Source organism: Cervus canadensis, chromosome 18 (genome assembly GCF_019320065.1).
Source record: "Cervus canadensis isolate Bull #8, Minnesota chromosome 18, ASM1932006v1, whole genome shotgun sequence".
In the NCBI taxonomy this organism is placed as follows: Eukaryota; Metazoa; Chordata; class Mammalia; order Artiodactyla; family Cervidae; genus Cervus; species Cervus canadensis.
Window position 1 is genome coordinate 57,660,666 of NC_057403.1, and position 22,402 is coordinate 57,683,067.

At 42.1% G+C, this 22,402-nt stretch overlaps 1 protein-coding gene across 2 annotated transcripts; it reads right to left on the minus strand.

Annotated features, from left to right (window-relative positions):
• Positions 1–8,336: 8,336 nt before the first annotated feature.
• Positions 8,337–22,386, minus strand: DYNLRB2 (dynein light chain roadblock-type 2). Of its 2 annotated transcripts, none has more exons than XM_043437769.1 (4): positions 22,253–22,386; positions 19,928–20,003; positions 13,585–13,752; positions 8,337–8,466 (listed from the first exon to the last, which is right to left on the minus strand). In XM_043437769.1, exons 1-4 carry the CDS (start codon positions 22,253–22,255, stop codon positions 8,423–8,425), a joined length of 291 nt encoding a protein of 96 aa, XP_043293704.1. In that variant the 5' UTR covers positions 22,256–22,386; the 3' UTR covers positions 8,337–8,422. The 2 variants fall into 2 exon arrangements, with proteins under 2 accessions (XP_043293704.1, XP_043293703.1); XM_043437768.1 differs by lacking the exon at positions 8,337–8,466 and adding an exon at positions 12,015–12,266.
• Positions 22,387–22,402: the final 16 nt, after the last annotated feature.

Consider the following 22,402-nt stretch of genomic DNA (forward strand, 5'->3'; position numbering starts at 1 on the left):
GGTTCAGGGTTTGTGAACAACTTAAAGTTCGTGTTGGATAAAGGATCTGGCTGACAGCACCGTTCGGGACATTGTAATCTGATGAGGCTGGCGCCAGCCCATTCCTGGGAGGTCTGGGACTTGCTGACACAGGCCTCGCATCCACGCTTCACAGAGGGTGCAGCTGTGAATACTGACCTGTGCTGAGAAGCTGGGCCTTCTGCTCTCCTGGCGTTGATGGGGAGGCCCCAGTATTTCCTGGGAGCCATTCAGGAAGCAGGAAGTTGTGCAGGAACAGACACAGAAGGAGGCCTGTGGCACTTGATGAGCTGCTTTAATTCATTCTGTAATCTGAATTGAGATGTTCTAAAGCTTCTAATCGGCACTAGTGGTAAAGAACCTGCCTGCCAGAGCAGGAGATGTAAGAGACACGCGTTCAAACCCTGGGTTGGGAAGATGCCCTGGAGGAGGGCATGGCAACCCACTCCAGTATTCTTGCCTGGAGTATCCCCAAAGACAGAGGAGTCCCCGGGCTACAAGTCCATAGGGTCACAAAGAGTTAGACACGACTGAAGTGACTTAGCATGCAAGTGCAAATCTTCTAATTGGTCAGAATCCTGTCTTGAGTATTCTTGAAGGATAAGGATGTGCACTTCAGAGGTGCTCAATAACTTTTCAACCAGTCCCATGATCCAGGGAACAGTGTTTCTAAAACAGGGCCTGGGTGGGAATAGAGATCTTCACTATTTACCCTAAGGACTGAGTACCCATCCTGTGCCAGAGTTTCGGCCAGGCGCTGGGGTAGGGGTAAGGACAAGGCAGAGTCTGCATCCTTAAGCCTCACAGACCGCCAAATGCACCATGTCTCTTGATTGGATTGTTGAGGCAATGCAGCCAGTTAATACGGATCAGAAAATCGGTCTGATGGATTGAACTGATCCATCAATCCAGACTGAATAAGAAAGCTGGTGATGTGCGTCCACAGGGTAGCGAGAGGGAAGGAAAGAACGGTTCAAACAGGTTACACGTGAGGATGGTATGGGAGGGGGATTAAGCATAGCATGGATTGGTTTTATTGTAGACATACTGGGAGGGGTAAAACATAGGCTTGGTCAGCATATTAAACAGTAGATGCCTTCTTTTTTTCTTTAGTTTTGATTGGAGGGTAATTGCTTTATAATATTGTGTTGACTCTGCCACACGACATTGTGGATCAGCCACAAGTACACGCGTGTCCCCTGCCTCCTGAAGCTGCCCCCGCCCCTCTAGGCTGTCACAGAGTGCCAGGCTGAGCTCCCTGCGCCCCTGTAGCGGCCTCCCACTAGCGGTGTGTTTTACACATGTAGTGGTATGTGTCCCTGCTACTCTCTCAGTTAGCCCCACCTCCCCCCCCACCCCCCCGCTGTGTCCAAAGTCTGTTCTCTGTGTCTGTGTCTCTATTCCTGTACCATTTTTCTAGATTCCATATGTATGCGTTAATATACAAAATTTGTTCTTCTCTTTCCGACTTACTTCATTCTGTATAACAGGCTCTCGGTTCCTCCACCTCACTAGAACTGACTCAAATGCATCTCCCAATGAGGAGATTGCTCCTAAGAGCAGTCTGTGATACAATGACATTGCATGAATGGAGTGGTGGTTTGACATCCTGGAGACCCAGATGGATGGTTGATTGCTGGAGTCTGATGAAAGGATTAGCAGTAATTGTTCTACGTGATGAACCCCACAGAATACTGTCAAATGTCGACATTGTGACACTGATCATATCTCTAATGATAATGTAATTGCTGTGATGGTCATCTCCCGGCACTTGCTGCTTCTCTAGAGAGTACTGATGATCATAGCAGCTCCCCTTTGTTGAACATCCCCTCAGTATCAAGGGTGTTATGTAGTTTCTTCTTGTCTCCTGACAACCTGCATTGTAGGAATTCTGGCCTCTATGTATTTTCAGGTAAGGATGCTGAGGCTCGGGCTTCCTCACTGGCTCACACAGTGAAGCATCTGCCTGGAACGCAGGAGACCACTCCGGTGCAGGAGACCCAGGTTCGACCCCTTGGACGGAAAGATCCCCTGAAGGAGGGCCTGGCAACCACCTCCAGTATTCTTGCCTGGAGAGTCCCATGGACAGAGAAGCCTGACAGGCTACAGTCCATGGGGTCACAAAGAGTCGGGCACGACTTAGAATCTAAACAACAACAACCAGCTCAGGTTCAGAGAAGCTGAGGATCCTGCTAATAAGTAAGTAGTAGAGTCAGACGGTCGGTCTCATGATCTTTCAACTGCACCATATTTATATCTCATGGGGTTAAGCTGACCAGAGAAAGAGACTTTGAAAGTCATTTCTGCCTATAGCAGGAATGTTCATGGTTGAGGGCATCAAGAGAGGCAGTCCTGAGGTCGTGTATGGCGAGGGGAAGAAGGAGCGGAGGTTTCCAAAGTCAGAACCCAGGAGGAAGTCTTTTTTTCTGTGTCCAAGACATGCCTGAGCACATGGCCAATCTAACCCTCTAGGTTAAATCTTGCCGAAGAAATATAGAGCAAAGTGTTATTAATACTAACCTAAAATATTCAAGATCCTAAAATAATCCAGGCTTCCCTGGGGATGCCAGAGTGTCCATTATTAGAGATGGTTTCGTATTAGGGGGGCAGTCCAGACCCACGATACCCAGGGATTTGAAATACTGGTTTGTCTTTTGTAAGACTCCTGATTGGAGGTGTTACCATCACTCTGAAAGTTCTGCTGTGGCCCAAAACATGATCTACTTTTTCTTAAAACAGGAACTGTAAGACCAAATATTGGTTGATTGACTACCTATTGCTGTATTATTCAAAGGCATATATTATTATACATTTTCTAAATGCAGAAGAATAAAGGTATTTCCCCCCATGTCAAAGACATATTGGGGATTGTGATTTATTGAAGGCCAAGAAAGGAGTGGGGAAGAATCCAAGTCTTAATCTATGGCAATTTTTGCTTTTGAAGAAGTAAAAAAAAATGTGAAATTTTGCTCAGTCATATTTGACTCTTTGCGACCCTATGGACTGTGGCCTACCAGGCTCCTCTGTCCGTGGGATTCTCCAGGCAAGAATACTGAAGCAGGTTGCCATGCCCTTCTCTAGGGGATCTTTCTGACCCAGGCATCGAACCTGGGTCTCCTACACTGCAGGCAGATTCTTTACCATCTGAGCCACCAGATCTAACCCTTTGAAGAGGTGATCTAGCTCAAAAGCCAGAGTATACACAGGAAAGTGGCCTTGAGAGGCAGGCACTCGCTGGATCTTTGGGCAGGTTCCTGGCCATCCTCTTCTGAAATGGGCTGGCTGTTCAGAGATGAAAATTTGGGAGCTCGTCATGCTAATGATGTGTAAATGCATTTTAGCTATTTTATTAAGCTGGTCTGCTCAGGTTCATTCTCATTAATATTGATGGTTGGGATATGTTCCTCCAGAGAGTCTGTGAATAGCTCTCCTATTGTTCAGATAAAATTTATAGCAAGTTGGACTAAAGGGAGGCCCCAGTGAGTCCAGGCTTGTACTTCTCACAGGAAATGAAAACTCTATCCGTGGTTTTGTATGGGTGTGGACCTTGAGTCTATAGATACAGGTGTCTTATAATATTTTTTTAATGAGCTAATTTACTCTGTTGTTAGGAATCCAAGGGGAATGTGAGTTTCTCTCTGCTGAGGCAGAGACATGGTACAGATTTCCTAATATCACACCCTTCTCCACGGTCACTGGGTTTGGCAAGTTCTCTACCACAGTCTCTGCCTCCAGCAAAGGGTGACAGTTTCCCTTGGATGCAAAAGTGCAGGCGGGACCGCAGCAGAGTTCCCTGCCTGGTGGAATGGAGGGAGGTTCTTGTTCAGAAGAGCCCACACTGAGTCCTGGCCCTGAAAGCGGTGGCACCTGCCCCTGCCAGAGGTTTCCCACTGCTGCATCTCAAATGGGGCTTGAAATTTCTGGCCTGGCCCAGAGGGAGGAAGTGGCTTTTCCACTCAGCCGTGCATCTGCTGTTGAGTTCTGGGTGGGCTGGGAAACGATGGGGAGAGGACAGATTTGGGAATTGCAATCAAACGTTGCCTCTGGTATATTGTATAACAGTGAGATAATCTCTACCTCCTCAACACAATTTTTTTCTGGAGGGTATGGAGGGGGTCTCATAAGAGCATGAACCCTCTGATGAGATCATGAGCCCCAATTCCAAAAAAGTGAAAAGTGAAGTGAAAGTGTTAGTCGCTTAGTCGTGTCTGACTCCTTGTGGCCCCATGGACTGTAGCCCACTAGGCTCCTCTGTTCATGGGATTCTCCAGGCAGGAATACTGGAGTGGGTAGCCATTCCCTTCTCCAGATCTTCCCGACCCAGGGATCGAACCCCAATCTCTCACACTGCAGGCAGATTCTTTACCGTCTGAGCCACCAGGGAAGCCCATAGCATGACCAGTTCAGTACAAACTCAGATATTCGATTCCTGAAAGACATTGCATACCTGGCTCAGGTGAAACCTTCACCTGTAACACCAAGGACTCAGATAGATGATGTCAATGATCCTCTCCATCAATAGTGCATCTCCTTGCTGCTCGGCTTCTCACAAGATGTTCTTTATGGTGGAGATGGTCAGCACAGGTAGAAGTGTCCCGTGAACCACTGGGTATTATTATGGTACCCAGACCTCTTTGGGTTGAAGGGTGAGGTTGGGTCCATGGTAGTATGTCTGGTCTCTGAGTCATGACAGAAGGAAGGGGAAGCAGTCACCTGTGATGAAGACCTGCTCTAGGCCTGAATTTCGTCTATTCTTACACGCGGCCCCTGGGTCCAATCAGGAGGGGCTCAAGGGGGATGGGGAGCAGATGGCATGGGGACTCAAGGGAGAACAAGTACAAATTTGATACCACCTTGAAGTGGAGAATAGAAAACGGGGTTCTGAAAACAGCTGAAAAGCTAGAGACATGACCACCCAATGTAACATGCTACCCTTGATAGAATGCAGGATTAAAAAATTAGCTATAAAGGACATGAGGGGACCACTGGGGAAATTTGAATATGACCATGTGTTAGATAATATTGTTATATCAATTAATACATTTCTTAAATGTGATATTAAGGCTATGGGTATATAATATACCCGTATAGTCTATATATGAACTATATGGAGAGAGATATGAGGAAATGTAAAATATTGAGTGGGTAAATGTGGTGAAAGTTATGTGGGTGTTGATTCTTCTTCTGCAATGTTGAAATTTTTTAAAATAAAAAGTGTTGGGGGAAATGCTTGAAAGTCAAATATGTGCTATAGTATACAGGTTCTCTATTCTGCAATCTGTCTCTTCTGTGTTTATTCATCCCCCTTTTAGTTAGAACTCACTTTTGCTGTAATTTAAGCTCATTTCTTCATTTGTTCTGTTCTCTCCAGAGACAGAGTCAGCAACCTCTTTGTAAATCTAGGGCTCAGTGGGCTGGACGATGCGGGGGAACTGCAGGGCTGTTTTCAGGCTGGAACCGGTATAATATTTATCTGTTGTCTTGGGTTCCTCTCCTCACCACCCTAGTAGGACCCACTGTTGAGTAACAGCAGCGGCTCTCAGCCTAGAGCCACACTGCAAATATCTGGAGAGCATTTTCAGAGTATATGCATGTTGGTCTTGCTTTCCAGGGGCGCTGAGATCTGCAGTGGGGTGCAGACTTCTGTTGTGCGGATAGACTTAGCTGTTTGGCTTCAGCCACCATGGTCTCTCTCAGCCTTGACCTGCCTCCTCTCCTGTCTTCATGTACTGAGTAAACCCCTTTCACCTGAGGGCTTTGCCTCAGCCCTTGCTTTCTGCTCAGATTACACTATGGTCTGCTTGAGTGGGGGCTTCCCTCATAGCTCAGATGGTAAAGAATCTGCCTGCAGTTCAGGAGACCCAGGTTTGACCCCTGGGTTGGGAAGATCCCCTGGAGAAGGAAATGGCAACCCACTCCAGTTCTCTTGCCTGGAAAATCCCATGGACATAGGAGCCTGGTGGGCTGTAGTCCATGGGGTTGCAAAGAGTCGGGCACGACTGAGCGACTAACATTCTGCTCGAGTGGGGCCGTGGTAGCCCCCAGGATGCCAGCTGGCGCTGTGGCAGGGTGGAACTAGACTTGTCCTGCGCTGTCCCTCACCCTTGGTGTGCCTTGGAGGAGTTGTGGGCAAGTGCTTGTGGACCCCTGTGCAAGGTAACTTGAGCATCCGACAAGACTCCTCTGGGTGGGCTTCCTTGGTGGTTCGGTGGTTACGAATTTGCCTGCCAATGCGGGGGAAACAGATTCAGTCCCCGCTCTGGGAAGATTTCACACGCCTGGAGGCAACTAAGCCCATGTGCCACACCTACTGAACCTTCTCTCGAGAGAAGCCCCGTGGTGAGAAATCCACACACCACCAATGGAGAGAAGCCCTCACCCACAGCTAGAGAAGGCCCGCGTGTGCAGCAGCCAGGCCAGGAGGGCCGAAATAAGTAATTAGATACATCTTAAAAGCTGACAGACAGACAAGAAAGCAATCATCGGGGAAAGGAGAGAACCGAGGCCTTGAGGGGGAGACAGGCTGCAGTTGTACCCATAATGCTATTTAGTTTTTAAAATTTTAACAGTTAATATTTTTTAGGGATTCAGATCAGTACATATATTATTTAAAAGAGGAAGAAACATGCCAGCAAGGAATACAATCCTATTTAAAGCAACTCCTTTCTCTCCATAACATTATATATACATTGTGTTTTAATCTTTTTAATTCAAGTGAATAATCAGAAATCTTTATTTTTTGGATGAATCTCAACAAAACTATGCTGAGTGAAAAAAAAGTCAATCTCAAGAGGCTACGTCCTGTGTCATTCCATCTATCGAACAAGCTTCTGGACATGACAGAATTACAGAAATGGAGGACAGATTGGTGGGTGCCAGTGGTTTGGGGGCTTGCTGCAAAAGGGTACCATGAGGCACTCTGGTGTTTATGGAAATGCTCCATGGCTAGGCTGAATTGGGGTCCACTTCCTGGTTATGGTATTGCACTATAGTTTTGAAAGATGTTGCCATGGTGGAAACTGGGTAGAATCCTACGTTAGGATCTATGTTATTTCTTACAATTTCATGTGAACTCTTAGTGACCTCAAAATAAAACAACTATTTGGGAAAAAAAGGATATAAGGCAAATATGACAAAAAAGGTTAACATCTATGCTCTGTGGGTCATGGAAAGTGTTTTTTTTTTTTTTTTTTTTCTATCATCGTTGTTGTTTTCTGAGTGTTTGAAATACTCAGAAGAAATAAAGCTTCCTGGGACTTCCCTGGTGGCCCAGTGGTTAAGACTTCGCCTCCCAGTGCAGGGGGTGCAGGTTTGATCCCTGGTTGAGGAGCTAAGATCTGACATGCCTCAGGGCCACAAAACAAAACCATAAAACAGAAGCAACGTTGTGACAAATTCAATACTTTAAAAATTGTCAAAAAACCCCCCCCAAAGACCCTTCCAGAGCTATCCAGGCAGCCTTAGACTTGGGTGTCCTTGCTCAGAACCAGCTCCTGGTCTGCTCAGGCTCGTGTGATGGAGGGACAAGCCTGAGGAGTGTTGCAGGTGGCGGTGCTGATCCAGCCGAGGACCATGCTCCTGACCTCTTTCCTTGTTAACCTGGGAAGGCACTTAACCCTCCTTCAGAGCTGGGACACCCTGCGTCCCCCCCAACCCATGGGACTCTGCTGAATCTCCTGGGCATGTCCGCGAAATGGGCAAAATCACACTTCTATTTTGATGCTTGGTGGCCGTTCAGTTCAGTTCAGTCGCTCAGTCCTGTCCGACTCCTTGTGACCCTGTGGACTGCAGCACAGCAGGCCTCCCTGTCCATCACCAACTCCTGGAGCTTACTCAAGCTCATGTCCATTGAGTCGGTGATGCCATCCAACTATCTCATCCTCTGTCATCCCCTTCTTCTCTTGCCCTCAATCTTTCCCAGCATCAGGGTCTTTTCAAATGAGTCAGTTCTTTGCATCAGGTGGCCAAAGTTTTGGAGTTTCAGCTTCAACATCAGTCCTTCCGAAGAATATTCAGGTGGTTGAATATTTGCTTCTAGACTAAAAGAACGGTCACAAGGACGTCTGCCTTATCACCAGAATGCTTCAGTTTTGGGTATGGCCAGAAAGTTCATTCGGTTTTTCTATGACATCTTACGGAAAACCCTGAACAAACATCTTTGCCAATTCAATAAAAGAAAAAAAAAAAAGGGTGACATAACTACCAGAACTGATTTATTACATAGTGAAATCACAAATTTACAATGCATTCAAAAGGGACTAAATGAGACACATAAAGAGTTTAAATGTAAAAATAGAAAGGACTGTCCAAAGGAACACTTAGATTGGATTATAATCTCAGGAATCTTTAAAGAGTGAAGTGTTTTCGGCCCAGCATCACAAGACAGAATTTGGCTGTTGCAGGTCTATTCACACGGATTCTGAATGACGATCAGAAGATATTCCTTATCTGTGGAGAGAGATGGACAAGGTTAATCCACCCTAAAAATTTGTTGTTTAGTCACTAAGTCGTGTTGACTCTCTGTAACCCCATGGGCTGTAACCCACTAGTCTCCTCTGTCCATGGGTTTTCCCAGGCAAGAAGACTGGAGTGGGCTGCCATTTCCTCCTCCAAGGCATCTTCCTGGCCCAGGGATCGAACCTGCATCTCCTGCACTGGCAGGGGTATTCCTTACACTGAGCCACCAGGGGAGCCCACCTTACGTGTTAGGCTACCCTAAAAATTAAATTTAATAAGTGAATACTTCAGCTCATCTGCTTTTCTCTTCAGCACATCACTTGGACCTTGTGTAGACCAGTGGTTTGCCAGCCTGATTGCACATCAGAATCACCTGTTGAGCTTTCAAAAAAAAAAAAAAAAACCATTACCCGGGGCCCAGCCCCAGAGATTCTGACTTCATTGGTCTGGGGTGGAGTTCCAGGTATCAGTAAAAATTTTTTTTTAATTTTTAATTAAATGATAATAGCTTTACAGAATTTTGTTGTTTTCTGTCAAATCTCAACATGAATCAGCCACAGGTATACATATGTTCCCTCGCCTTTGAACCTCCCTCCCATCTCCCGCCCCCTCCCACCCCTCTAGGTTGATACAGAGCCCCTGTTTGAGTTTCCTGAGCCATACAGCAAATTCCCGTTGGCTATCTATTTTACATATGGCAATGTAAGTTTCCATGTTACTCTTTCCACACATCTCACCCTCTCCTCCCTCTCCCCATGTCCATAAGTCTATTCTCTATGTCTGTTTCTCCATTGCTTCCCTGTAAATAAATTCTTCAGTACCATTTTTCTGGATTCTGTATATGTGTTAGAATACAATATTTTTCTCTTTCTGACTTACTTCACTCTGTGTAATAGGTTCTAGGTTCATCCACTTCATCAGAACTGACTCAAATGCATTCCTTTTTATGACTGAGTAATATTCCATTGTGTATATGTACCACAACTCCTTTATCCATTCATCTGTCGATGGACATCTAGGCTGCTTCCATTTTCTAGTTATTTTAAATAGTGATGCAATGAACAATGGGATACATGTGTCTTTTTCAATTTTGGTTTCCTCAGGGTATATGCCTAGGAGTGGGATTGCTGGGTTATATGGTGGTTTTATTCCTAGTTTTTTAAGGAATCTCCATACTGTCTTCCATAGTGGCTGTATCAATTTACATTCCCACCAACAGTGCAAGAGCATTCCCTTTTCTCCACACCCTCTCCAGCATTTATTGTTTGTAGGCTTTTTGATGATGGCCATTCTGACTGGTGTGGGGTGATATCTCATTGTAGTTTTGATTGCATTTTTCTAATAATGAGTGATGCTGAGCATCTTTTCATGTGTTTGTTAGCCATCAGTATGTCTTCTTTGGAGAAATAACTGTTTGGGTCTTTCCCCCACTTTTTGATTGGGTTGTTTTTCTGGTATTGAGTTGTATGAGTTGCTTGTATATTTTGGAAATTAATCCTTTGTCAGTTGTTTCATTAGCTATTATTTTCTCCCATTCTGAGAGTTGTCTTTTCACTGTGCTTATAGTTTCCTTTGCTGTGCAAAAGCTTTTTAAGTTTAATCAGGTCCCACTTGTTTACTTTTGTTTTTATTTCCATTACACTAGGAGGTGGATCATAGAGGATCTTGCTTTATGTCATGTGTTCTGCCTATGTTTTCATCTAAGAGTTGTATAGTTTCTGGTCTTACATTTAGGCCTTTAATCCATTTTATCTTAGTGTATGGTGTTAAGAAGTGTTCTAATTTCATTTTTTTACATGTAGCTGTCAAGTTTTCCCAGCACCATTTATTAAAGAGGCTGTCTTTGCCCCATTGTATATTCTTGCCTCCTTTGTCAAAAATAAGGCACCCATAGGTGCATGGATTTATTTCTGGTCTTTCTATCTTGTTCCATTGGTCTAGAATTCTGTTTTTGTGCCAGTACCATACTGTCTTGATGACTGTAGCTTTGTAGTGTAATCTGAAGTCAGGAAGGTTGATTCCTCCAGCTCCATTCTTCTTTCTCAAGACTGCTTTCACTATTCGGGGTCTTTTGCGTTTCCATATGAATTGTGGATTTTTTTTTTTTTCTAGTTCTGTGAGAAATGTCATTGGTAATTTGACAGGGATTGCATTGAATCTGTAGATTGCATTTGGTAGTATAGTCATTTTCACAATATTGAGTCTTCCTATCCAGGAACATGGAATATCTCTCCATCTGTTCATGTCATCTTTGATTTCTTTCATCAGTGTCTTATAATTTTCTATGTACAGTTCTTTTGTCTCCTTAGGTAAGTTTATTCCTAGATCTTTTATTCTTTTTGTTGCAGTGGTGAATGGGATTGATTCCTTAATTTCTCTTGAGTTTTCATTGTTAGTATATAGAAATACAAGTGATTTCTATGTCCTGCAACTTTGCTAAATTCACTGATGAGCTCTAGTAATTTTCTGATACTATCTTTAGGGTTTTCTATGTACAGTATCATGTCATCTGCAAACAGTGAGAGCTTTACTTCTTTTCTGATCTGGATTACTTTTCTTTTTCTTCTCTGATTGCCATAGCTATGACTCCCAAAACTATGTTGAATAACAGTGGTGAAAGTGGACACCCTTGTCTTTTTCCCAATCTTAGGGGGAATGCTTTCAGTTTTTCACCATTGAGAATAATGTTTGCTATAGGCTTATCATATATGGCCTTTACTATGTTGAGGTAGACTCCTTCTATGCCTATTTTTTAGAGTTTGAATCATAAATGGGTGCTGAATTTTGTCAAAGTCTCTTTCTGCAGCTATTGAGATTATCATATGGTTTTTATCTTTCAATTTGTTAATATGGTGTATCATAATGATTGATTTGCATATATTGAAGAATACTTGCATCCCTGGAATAAACACCCAACTTGATCATGGTGTATGAGATTTTTGATGTGTTGCTGAATTCTGTTTGCTAAAATTTTGTCGAGGAGGTTTGCATCTATGTTCATCAGTGATATTGGCCTGTAGTTTTCTTTTTTGTGTGTTGTCTTTGACTGGTTTTGGTATCAGGGTGATGGTGGCCTCATAGAATCAACTTGGAAGTGCTCCTTTAAAATTTTTTGAAGAGTTTTAGACAGATAGGCATTAGCTCTTCTCTAAACGTTTGATAGAATTCTCCTGTGAAGCCGTCTGGTCCTGGGCTTTTGTTTTTTGGGAGATTTTTGATCACAGCTTCAATTTCAGTGCTTGTAATTGGATTGCTCATAATTTCTATTTCTTCCTGGTTCAGTCTTAGAATATTGAACTTTCCTAAGAATATGTCCATTTCTTCCAGGTTATCCATTTTATTGCCATATAGTTGTTCATGATAGTCTCTTATAATCCTTTGTATTTCTGCATTGTCTGTTGTAACCTCTCCTTTTTCGTTTCTAATTTTGTTGATTTGATTCTTCTCTTTTTGTTGATGAGTCTGGCTAAAGGTTTATCAATTTTGTTTATCTTCTCAAAGAACCAGCTTTTAGTTTTATTAAGCTTTACTACTGTTTCTTTCAGAAACTGATTTATTATATAGTTAAATCACAAATTTACAATACATTCAAAAGGGACTAAATGAGACACATAAAGAGTTTAAATGTAAAAATAGAAAGGACTGTCCAAAGGAACACTTAGATTGGATTATAATCTCAGGAATCTTTAAAGAGTGAAGTGTTTTCGGCCCAGCATCACAGGACAGAAGATGTTGGCTGTTGCAGGTCTATTCACACGGATTCTGAATGACGATCAGAAGATATTCCTTATCTGTGGAGAGAGATGGACAAGGTTAATCCACCCTAAAAACTTGTTGTTGTTTAGTCACTAAGTCGTGTTTGACTCTCTGTTACCCCATGGGCTGTAACCCACCAGTCTCCTCTGTCCATGGGTTTTCCCAGGCAAGAATGCTGGAGTGGGTTGCCATTTCCTCCTCCAAGGCATCTTCCTGGCCCAGGGATCAAACCTGCGTCTCCTGCACTGGCAGGGGTATTCCTTACACTGAGCCACCAGGGGAGCCCACCTTCTGTGTTGTGTGTGTGTTAGTTGCTTAGGCGTGTCCGACTCTACATAGACTCTACATAGACTGTAGCCCACCAGGCCCCTCCATCCATGGGACTCTCCAGGCAAGAGTACTGGAGTGGGTTTCCATTTCCTTCTCTGAAAGGAACTATAGAAAGAAAGAAAGTGAAGTCACTCAGCTGTGTCCAGCTCTTTGCGACCCCATGGACTGTAGCCTACCAGGCTCCTCCATCCACGGAATTTTCCAGGCAAGAGTAGGCTACCCTAAAAATTAAATTTAATAAATGAATGCTTCAGCTCATCTGCTTTTCTCTTCAGCACATTGCTTGGACCTTGTGTAGACCAGTGGCTTGCCAGCCTGGCTGCACAACAAAATCACCTGTTGAGCTTAAAAAAAAAGAAAAAAAAAAGAAAAAATACCATTACCTGGGGCCCAGCCCCAGAGATTCTATTGGTTTCAGGTGGAGTTCCAGGTATTGGTAAAAATTTTTAAAAAGTTCTCCAAGTGATTCTAATGTGCAGTTTGTGTGAGAACACAGGTGCAGGTAAAGCTTTAGTTTGTGGGTGACTCTGATTTTACAGCTGCATTATAGAGAAGTTTACTCTAGATTAGATTTAGGAACATTGAGTCCTGTTTTACACTGACATCCACTAACATTGTGAATGCACCTCCTTCGAGGAAAGAAGTATTTCTGTGACAGCTGGCTTTTGGTGGCCCCCGTGAATGGGCTCCACCCCAGGGAAGGTTTGAGACCCGAAAGACCACCCTCTGCTTTATTCCCTGGACAGGAGACATTTCTCCCACTCTTCAGGAAGCCCGTGTGCTAAGTTCACATAACAGGAAACCTACACCTCCTAAACATTTGACTAACAGGTACAAATGGGCAAAATCCAACTTCCTAATTTCAAGGAATTTTCAGATTCAAACTTCTTCATTTTATAACTGAGGAACATGATGGGTCATATTGCATGCTAAAACCCACAATCGCCATCCTTTGAGACAGAAAGACTTTATCCATTAAAGTAGAAAGATGCCTGAAGTGTGAAATGAAATGTGCCAGATTACCTGGAGCTACCATGATTTCATGTTTCTTGGATCTGATCCTAAGAAAAGTTAGGTCGTTCTGAGGGTCAATGTCACGGACGGTGCTCTTGGCTTTCATGGTCAGCTGATGAAGGAGACCTGCGTACTGAACTGTTGTTGAGTTGTCCAAGGTCGTTCGGATGGGGATGCCTAGTGTGAGATTTAATTATGGGTTAAACATTTTTTTTTCATTTTATAAAAGTTATATGTGCATCATAGAACTACTGGAAAATACTGGTAATTTTAAAAAGGAAGAAAAAAATGATGACTCATATTACTCACTGGAACAATTTTACTTTATTTCCTTCCAATCTTTCTGCCTCCACATGGGTTTTAAAATTTAGTTGGATCAAATGATAATAGTAGATTTGACTGTTGCTTTTTTCTTCACTCAAAGGGCAGCATACAAGTTTCCCTTGTTGATGGTGCCATCGACATTATTTTTAGTGGCTGTAGACTTTACTATTCTTTGGATATATCATAATATAATCAACCTCCTACTATTGGATTGTTAGGTTGTGTGTTTTTGTTTTCGTACCTAATGGTGATGAACACTTCTGTACACAAATCTTTTGGAAGTTGTTAATTGATTATTTCAGTAGTAACTTAACATGTTTCTATATGAAATGCATTCTCCTAAGCGACTCTTGAGTGTCCCTTGGACTGCAAGGAGATCCAACCAGTCCATCCTAAAGGAGATCAGTCCTGGGTGTTCACTGGAAGGACTGATGCTGAAGCTGAAACTCCAATACTCTGGCCACCTCATGCGCAAAGTTGACTCACTGGAAAAGACCCTGATGCTGGGAGGGATTGGGGGCAGGAGGAGAAGGGGACGACATAGGATGAGATGGCTGGATGGCATCACCAACTCAATGGGCATGGGTTTGGGTAGACTCCGGGAGTTGGTGATGGACAGGGAGGCCTGGTGTGCTGCGATTCATGGGGTTGCAAAGAGTCGGACACGACTGAGTGACTGAACTGAAGTGAACTGAAGCACCCTGTCTACAGTGAGTTCACTGTGAAAAGCTGTGAAAAGTCCACTTGTGACATGGTGCTAGTTTCCCGAGACCAGAGATAGAAGGGGGGTATCTGCACATGCTAGAGAGTATATCAAAAGGGGTTTTCATAACTTCTTCATACAGTATTTTGCAAACCTTAATTTTTATGCTAGAAAACACAGCAACAAAGATGCTGTAGTTTGGCAGGGGATTCCCTGGTTTGCACTTATTCTTGGTTTAAGCGTGATTAAATTTGGCTACTTGTGTGCTCTATTGTTTCATTATGAGTGTAAAACAGAAGCTATTAATTTAGCTGAAAAAAACCTAGCCAGACGAATATGCGAGTGTAATTTAATTCCGTCCAAATCAATCCAGCCTCTATTCAGGTCACGCCATGCTTATTATGGAACAGGTGCTGTGCTAGGTATTTTACATATATTGTATCTAATCAGAGCCAACCTTCATATTATTTTGAAAACTACCAGATAAGCCAGAGAGTTCCAGGGATTTGATTTGCAAATGTGCCTTGAATTTCGGGGGGCATATGAAGGTGAATCTGGGATCGCTGTCAAGTTCCTCAGGAACCCGAATGAAGGCCCATCAATAAAAATGGCTAACACGGCTCTCTTGGCTTTTTTCCCTCAGAGAATGTAGCTCCAGAAACTGGTCCAAGTGCTTCTAACTTGGGAGTTTGTGTATGTTTCAAGAAAATCTTTGAGAACCTCGACTCTGACTTTGAAACAGACTAATTTCCTTTCCCTTTAAGAAATCCATTCTCTCCAGAGTAGGTCTTGCCAAAAAAGATGAGGAGGAGGATATTTATAAGGAAAACTTTTCCAGCAAATAAGGTTCCATAGAAAACTTGTTAATTTCTGTATTATTGTTTGCTGGCCACTTTCTCTCCGGAAGTCTGGAGAAGTTCTGTCTTTCTCACCCGGGGAACCATTACAACGTGTGCGTCTTCACCAAGCAGGAAGCTGGAAGTGGAGCAAGCACTCAACCTTTGAAAAGCGCTTTTTGACCAAACAGTTTTATTTTGCATCATGAACAGTGACTACCTACAAAGTCTGCATTGCTCAGTGTCAAAAAAGAAATACAAGCAGAATAAATTATTTAAAGTGCAGATGACAAGATTATGAATCAGATGCTCGGGCCTACTTAGTCAGTCTATTCATGATTCAAGTCAATAAATAATAGACCTAGCCTTCCTGAATAATAAGTGTGCACCGTGGAAACTCTTGGAGTTCTTCATATCACTGTGGACCCTTGGGGAAAAAAAATCAATCAACAAATGTTTATTGAGTTCTTGCTTGGGACCATGTGAGGTTAATTAAAAAACAATTTATTAGGAAGTAATTTTAGCACATGGTATAAAATGCACCCACTTCTCCTTCTGAGAGGTAACCACTGCTCTGAGTTTCTTTGGTATCCTTGCAGAGATAGTCCAAGTCTATTCAAGTATGTTCATGCTTGTATTCTTTAACTGTATCATTCTCTATTCTGTACCTTAACTTCTTCCATTTGATACACTTGGGAAGTTGTTGCATTCAGTCCACATAAGGCTAGGGCATTCCTGTTAATGGCTGTATAATGCGACTGTTGAATGGATGCTTTGTCATGAGCATAACTAATATATCTTCCTGACAAGCATTTGGGCTGTTCCCAACCTTTGCCTTTTATGAACAAGGCGACAGAATATGTCTGTGTGGATGCCATTTCACATTTGTATACACATGTGTGTAGGATAAATTCCTAAAATGTAACTTCTAGAACAAAGGCTATAAATTCAATATTTCTGAATTTATGATACTGCTTTAAAAATATGACTCTTTATATCCCAGTAAGGTGGTACTCTTCAACTGTACACTTGTATTTTGGTTGCTAGATTATATTTCAAAAATAAAAGGAAATGGCTGGATGGCTGGATAAAATCTAATGAAACTCAAATGATGGGTTGTTAGAAATGTCAAGAATATTCAAAATTAAGAGCCTGCAGAAATCAGGCTTATATACATAAGAATATACAACGGATATGACTGTCTGGGAAACAAATATGCATGTTCACCAGTATCTAGTTCAGTGATCAGGACTGTAATATTGTAAACAATGAATTATTTTATAAATGGGAAACCAATGTTAACAAAGAATCTAACAAAAACCTACACCCCTCAGCACTGGGTTAAACTGATAAGCTCACTTCATTGTCATGGATAAGTCTATGTTTCAAATAGTGAAACCAAAGGACTCTATCGAACGTGGCAGAGGATGAGATTTAAATGTAAAAACATGGTAGAAGGCTTACCTCACCACAATTAAAAACCTAAAAAACTGTTAAAATGATTTGCCTGGAATTAATCAACTAAAACCATTGGTAGAGAATAAGAACACACAAACAGCAGTTTAGTTAAATATTTACAGTGTTAAATTTCATGGGACTTCTGAATGCTGCAAAGCTACATTGTAATAAATGGCACATTCATTTAAACCTGAGAAGCCTGTTGAGATGGAGTATTTCATTTCATTCTAGTCACACAACTTATACTATATGCTATTAATAAACATCCTTGTCATACACTCTAGTTGTTAATAATCTGACCGTAAAAATAAGCCCCTCATTTATATTTTTTGGGAAAAGGTTAATTTGGCTTTCAGAAAAGTGCCCTGAACCTTAACACAACCTTTTCCTAGTAGAGGTTAATTAGAAGTTAATGAGTATGAAAAATAATATTGTGTTACTCTTGGATGAAAAAAGTGTTAATTGAGAGACCTAAGGAAAATAAAAGTCATTTTTAATTCAACTGCTCAAGAGATAATCACCGTAACACATCCCTGCCTTTTCTTCCATATTTCAGTGTGTATGTGTGCCTGGCTGTATTCAGGATTTAAAAATACTGGTTACTGCTTCGTTTCCTGCTTTTTTTCCATCTAATATTGTGAGTAGTTTTTCATGACTCTAAATATTCTTCAACATTTTAAATAGAGCAATGGTTCATTGAGTAAATATTACATAATTAATTCAAAAATTTCCCCACTGTTGGGAGAGATTTATTTACTTATTTGTCTGTGTATTTATTGCGGGAGAACTGGGTTTGATCCCTGGGCTGGGAAGATCTGCTGGAGAAGGGGAAGGGTACCCATTCCAGTATTCTGGCCTAGAGAATTCCATGGACTGTATAGTCCATGGGGTTGCAAAGAGTCGGACACGACTGAGTGACTTTCGCTTTATGGCTCTTATACATGATGCCTCTGTGAGATCCTTTGCACCTAAATCTTTTCTTCATTACTCATTAAATAAAGTCCCAGGAGTGGAATTACAGATGAAAAGGTAGGATATTTTTCAGACATTTAAAGCATATTGCCAGGATTATGAACTTTAGACTAAGTCTGCCATTAGACACATTGTCCTGGGTGTCAGGATTGGTGAATGAACGTACTGGAGTTAGTCGCTAAGTTGTATCTGACTCTTTGCGACCCCGTGGATTGTAGCCCACTAGGCTCCTCTGTCAATGGAATTTTCCAGGCAAGAATACTGGAGTAGGTGGCCATTCCCTTCTCCAGGGGATTTTCCTGAACCAGGGATCGAACCCAGGTCCTCTGCGTCGCAGGCAGATTCTTTACTGTCTGAGCCACCAGGTGGGTTGAATAGAGTCCGCTCCAAAATTCAAGCCTCCCCTAAACCTTAGAATGTGATCTTATATGTAAATAGGGTCTTTGAAGATGTGAGGTCATACTAGATCAGTGTGGGACTAACCCAATGACTGGGGTCCTTATAAGAAGAGAAAACAGCACAAAGAGGAAAATGCACACGATGATGGAGGCAGAGGTGGGAGTGATGCGTCCTCAGGCAAACACAGCAAGGATTGCTGGAACTCACCAGAAGCTGGGAGAGAGGCAAGGAATGATGCTTCTTTGAAGAAAGCCTGGACCACTGACACCTTGATTTCAACTTCTAGCCTTCCAGAACTGAGAGAAAATAAACTTTTCTAATCTTTTTAAGCCACTAAGTATGTGGTGTTTTGTTATGGCAGCCAAAGAAAACAAATACAGCCTCTCTGTGAAGTCCTCCAAATAATCCATCTTAGGTCCTGTGACGGAGCATATGCAAATGCCTGGGACTAAAATCAGTTCAACCAGAACAATGCACTCAGACTGGACTCCCTCCTGGAAATATTAGGCATAGCTCTTGATTTACCTGTAGGCTGAAGTTAAAACCTCTCCCTCCTGATCACTCAAGCTGGGCCAATTTGTTACTTGACATTCGCTTGACACTGGGCATTTTAAAATTTTATTATTTTGTAAAACACATCAAATATTTTATCTGTACAAATAAATTAAAAATTTCCACATTCACAGAACTACTTCATTACGATTCTGTTAAGTATCGGATATTGTGCCAGGCCCTTGACAATTATTATTTCACTTAGTTGTCACAATCATCAGTAAAGTAGGTTATTTTCCGTTTTTAATAATAAGGGATTGAAGTTCAGAGCTTAAACAGACTTTCAGTGGGTAGTTGCTCAATAAATATTTATTGATGTATTTGCTCCATCATAATGATTAGCTGTGAGAGTCCGTTGCCAAGCACTGAGCTGGCAGTGTGCCAATTCCATGGTTATACCATGAATTATGTGAAGTAGCTACTCTTGTTTCAACTAACGCTCTGGGATCTGTGGCACCTCTCGCCCTTACAGATGCCTGAATCAGCAATGAAGCCAGCAGAAGCCTTTAGGAGGCTGCCACCATGGCTGAGCATGGAGCAATGTGCCTGAGAGAAGGCTCTGCAGACTGTTAATAGGCAAGCTTCTGGTATAAGTCTACAGATTTCATAGGTGGAAACGTATTGCCCTTCTGAAACTATAACCATGAAGACTATACTATAAATTACATTAAAATCAATTCTCAAAGATTTCATGAACTATGGCAAAGGAACAATTTCTTTTCAAATGAAGATTGAAACTGTGTACGCTTTACAATTTCAAAATGAAAGCAAACTGCCAACAATGGTATTCTTATCTTCATTGTAATAGTTTTATAGCTCCTCCTGAAATGTTAGAAGAGAGTTTACCAAAGCTTTAAAAATTAGGCAATGTACAGCACTTCTTAGGAATATATATACATTAAAAATTTTATTTCCCTACCTCTTAGCAGAGTGTTTGGCATGTAATTAATAGACACTCAATAGATGTTTGATAAGTAAATGATACAGCTAAAATATGTAAAATATACTTTTGATTTAAAATTCCAAGATGTTTGGCTAAGACGTCATACAACAAAAATGCTCTTGGTCTGCTTCTGCGTGTCAAGAAGGCAGCCTATGATGTATTTACCTTCTGCATTTACAACCATCGTTCCTATAACCCCTTTGTGGCTCTGGATCCTCTTTAGGGTTTCCTCCACCTCTGCCTGGAAGAGATCAGGAAAAAAAATTAACCAGAGTCTTCATGGTGACCCCAGTCCTAAAGAGAGTAATGTTTAGAAAGATCCCTACTCCTTTGTCTTCTTAAACTAAGGTATTGGATGCTAAATCTCAGCTTTTGGAAGAGAGCTTTGAAACTGTCAAGACCCATAGGCAAACTTACATAAGACTCTCTACATACAACCCTGAAAAATATCTTGCCCTGGACTTTTGCTGAGACAGAAATCTTGCCTCACAAGAGCTCACTTCATTTTTATCTGTCTCTATTCACTGGAAAAGTATTATGTTGAATAGAAATCTGCTCCTGGTCATCTTTCATTCATTGATCTTTCTGTATTCATACGAAAAATTCCATTTCTACATTATAGATTAAAAAATATTTATAGAGCTATATTACTACCTCCTTCCTTCTAAAAGCATCATTTAATAAGAAATCATATTCTCAGTTGTAAATGTCATCTAACTGGGAGTTCAGATGATTAAATTAAAAATATTCTGTGAAAACAATGTATCCCAAGATTCTATTGGTAACTACAGCCTGGATCTCAGGGCAAGCCGAATGCTCAACCATGAATGTTATAATCCCATTATTGGGTTTTAAATTTAGCTTTCTGAATCTTATGCATAGACTATATTGTACAAGTTTCTTTCCTTCTACAAACGCTAAAATTAAGAATAATATTTTCTAGCCTGCATATTTTTCATAACAGAGTAATCCCTGGATATTCTGAATTCAAACAGTATTCTGCAGAGTCTTCTGATGAGGGTTTATAAAATAATTTTCTTTCCAACATTGTATGGGTGAACATTATGTAACTTTTGTCAAAAGAGTTTTCTTTTGACCCTAATGTAGGCAGGAGCACTTTTTTCCTCTTTCCACCACTATAGCAGGTGTTTCCTAAATTTCAGGCATTTCGTGTACCAGGTTTTCAATTTCTGCCATTATAAATACCATCTATATTATTCACCCAGCACATTTTTAGAATTATCTCACTGCTAAAAGTTTAAATGAATGCATTTTAAAAGGAAACTATACATCACTACCACAAATGCAAAGCCTGTATCATTTGTCACAGGCAGAAATAACCATAAAAAAAGAGAGAACATATTATTAAATTCTACTCCAATGAAAATTATGAGCCTGAGGTTTGCACTTCAGGTGAAAAATCAAAACTACTTGAGGGTAGATGATAGTGGCATTAAAAGGACCTAAAAGTGCCAGAAAGTCTCTCCTGGAGACTGAAAAAAATGAAAGAGGAATAACTTTTTCTGATGTGATTCACACTGTGGTTTTTGGTATTTCTGAGCCACTTTAAAGTAGCAACTCATGTTTGCATCTCTCTTTGGGAAACACTCCACGAAAGCATCAGAGGCGGACACGACTGAAGCGACTTAGCAGCAGCAGCAGCAGCAGCTCTAAAGCATAATACCTGACCAGGGGATTAAATAACTACTTTTTTTGTGCCATCTATAGGACAGCGTCCACAACTCCTTACATCCGCTGACCTCTTTATCATTTTCTGTTTTACTCTTCTCTCCCTGCTTGTCCCACCCTGTCCCTCTATTTTCCAGGTGTTTTTTCCTTTCGTGATTTCTGAGCCCTCCTGATACAGTCTCTTAATTCCCATCGCCAAAACCTTTTCATTCCTTAAAAATAAAACAAAACACACACACACACACACCAAAAAACGCTTTCGGTTTGTTCTTTTTCGACCTTTCCTCCTTCTCCATTTTCCTTTTCTTCGCCTCTCTTCTCCCATCCCTACTTCCTCTTTTCTCTTTAATTTTCTTTCTTCTCTCTCAATAGCTCCTCCTTCTCCCACTTCTCCATTCCCTTGAGCTCCCTGTCCCATGTCTTTCTTTCCTCTCAGGGTGATTTTTCTCTCCTCCATGGTGCCTCTTCCCCTTTCAAACTTCCCTCGCTGTCGAGGAGATTTCTCATTCCCCTCAGGATCTTTCATCCCTTCCATATCTCTTTCTCGATATTCTTCCTCCTCAAGTATTACCCCCAGAAGACAGCCCTAGATATCTATTCCCCAAGAAAGCTTCCCCCATCTACACATCTTCCCTTCCTCCACGGTCGCCCCCTCTGGTCCCTCCAGCGTCTCCGTGTCGCCCCTCCAAGAAGCTTCTGGAGCTCTCAGCCTTCCTCACGGCCCCGAGAACTGGGCAGCGAAGGGACCCTGCCTGTCGGCACCCTTGGCGGGCGGGTTGTTGACAGTGACCCTGGATTTACCATCTTATGGGCGGCGAGACTCTGGGCTCAGACCTGCGCCACCGCTGCCCGGGATGTCAACAACGCTTCCAGCCGTTGCTAGGAGACAGTGGAGGAAGTGAGCTCCCGGAAGCGTGGGCACCCGCGCCTGCGTGCGCGCAGGGCGGGCCC

Bases quoted from the DNA above. Each gene is read 5' to 3' on its own strand.
- DYNLRB2 (XM_043437769.1), bottom strand. The intron at 13,753-19,927 runs GTAAATACATCA...ATCTCACACTAG, and splicing joins GATGGTTGTAAATGCAGAAG to GCATCCCCATCCGAACGACC. The intron at 8,467-13,584 runs GTAATCTGGCAC...CTCTCTCCACAG, and splicing joins TGAAATCATGGTAGCTCCAG to ATAAGGAATATCTTCTGATC.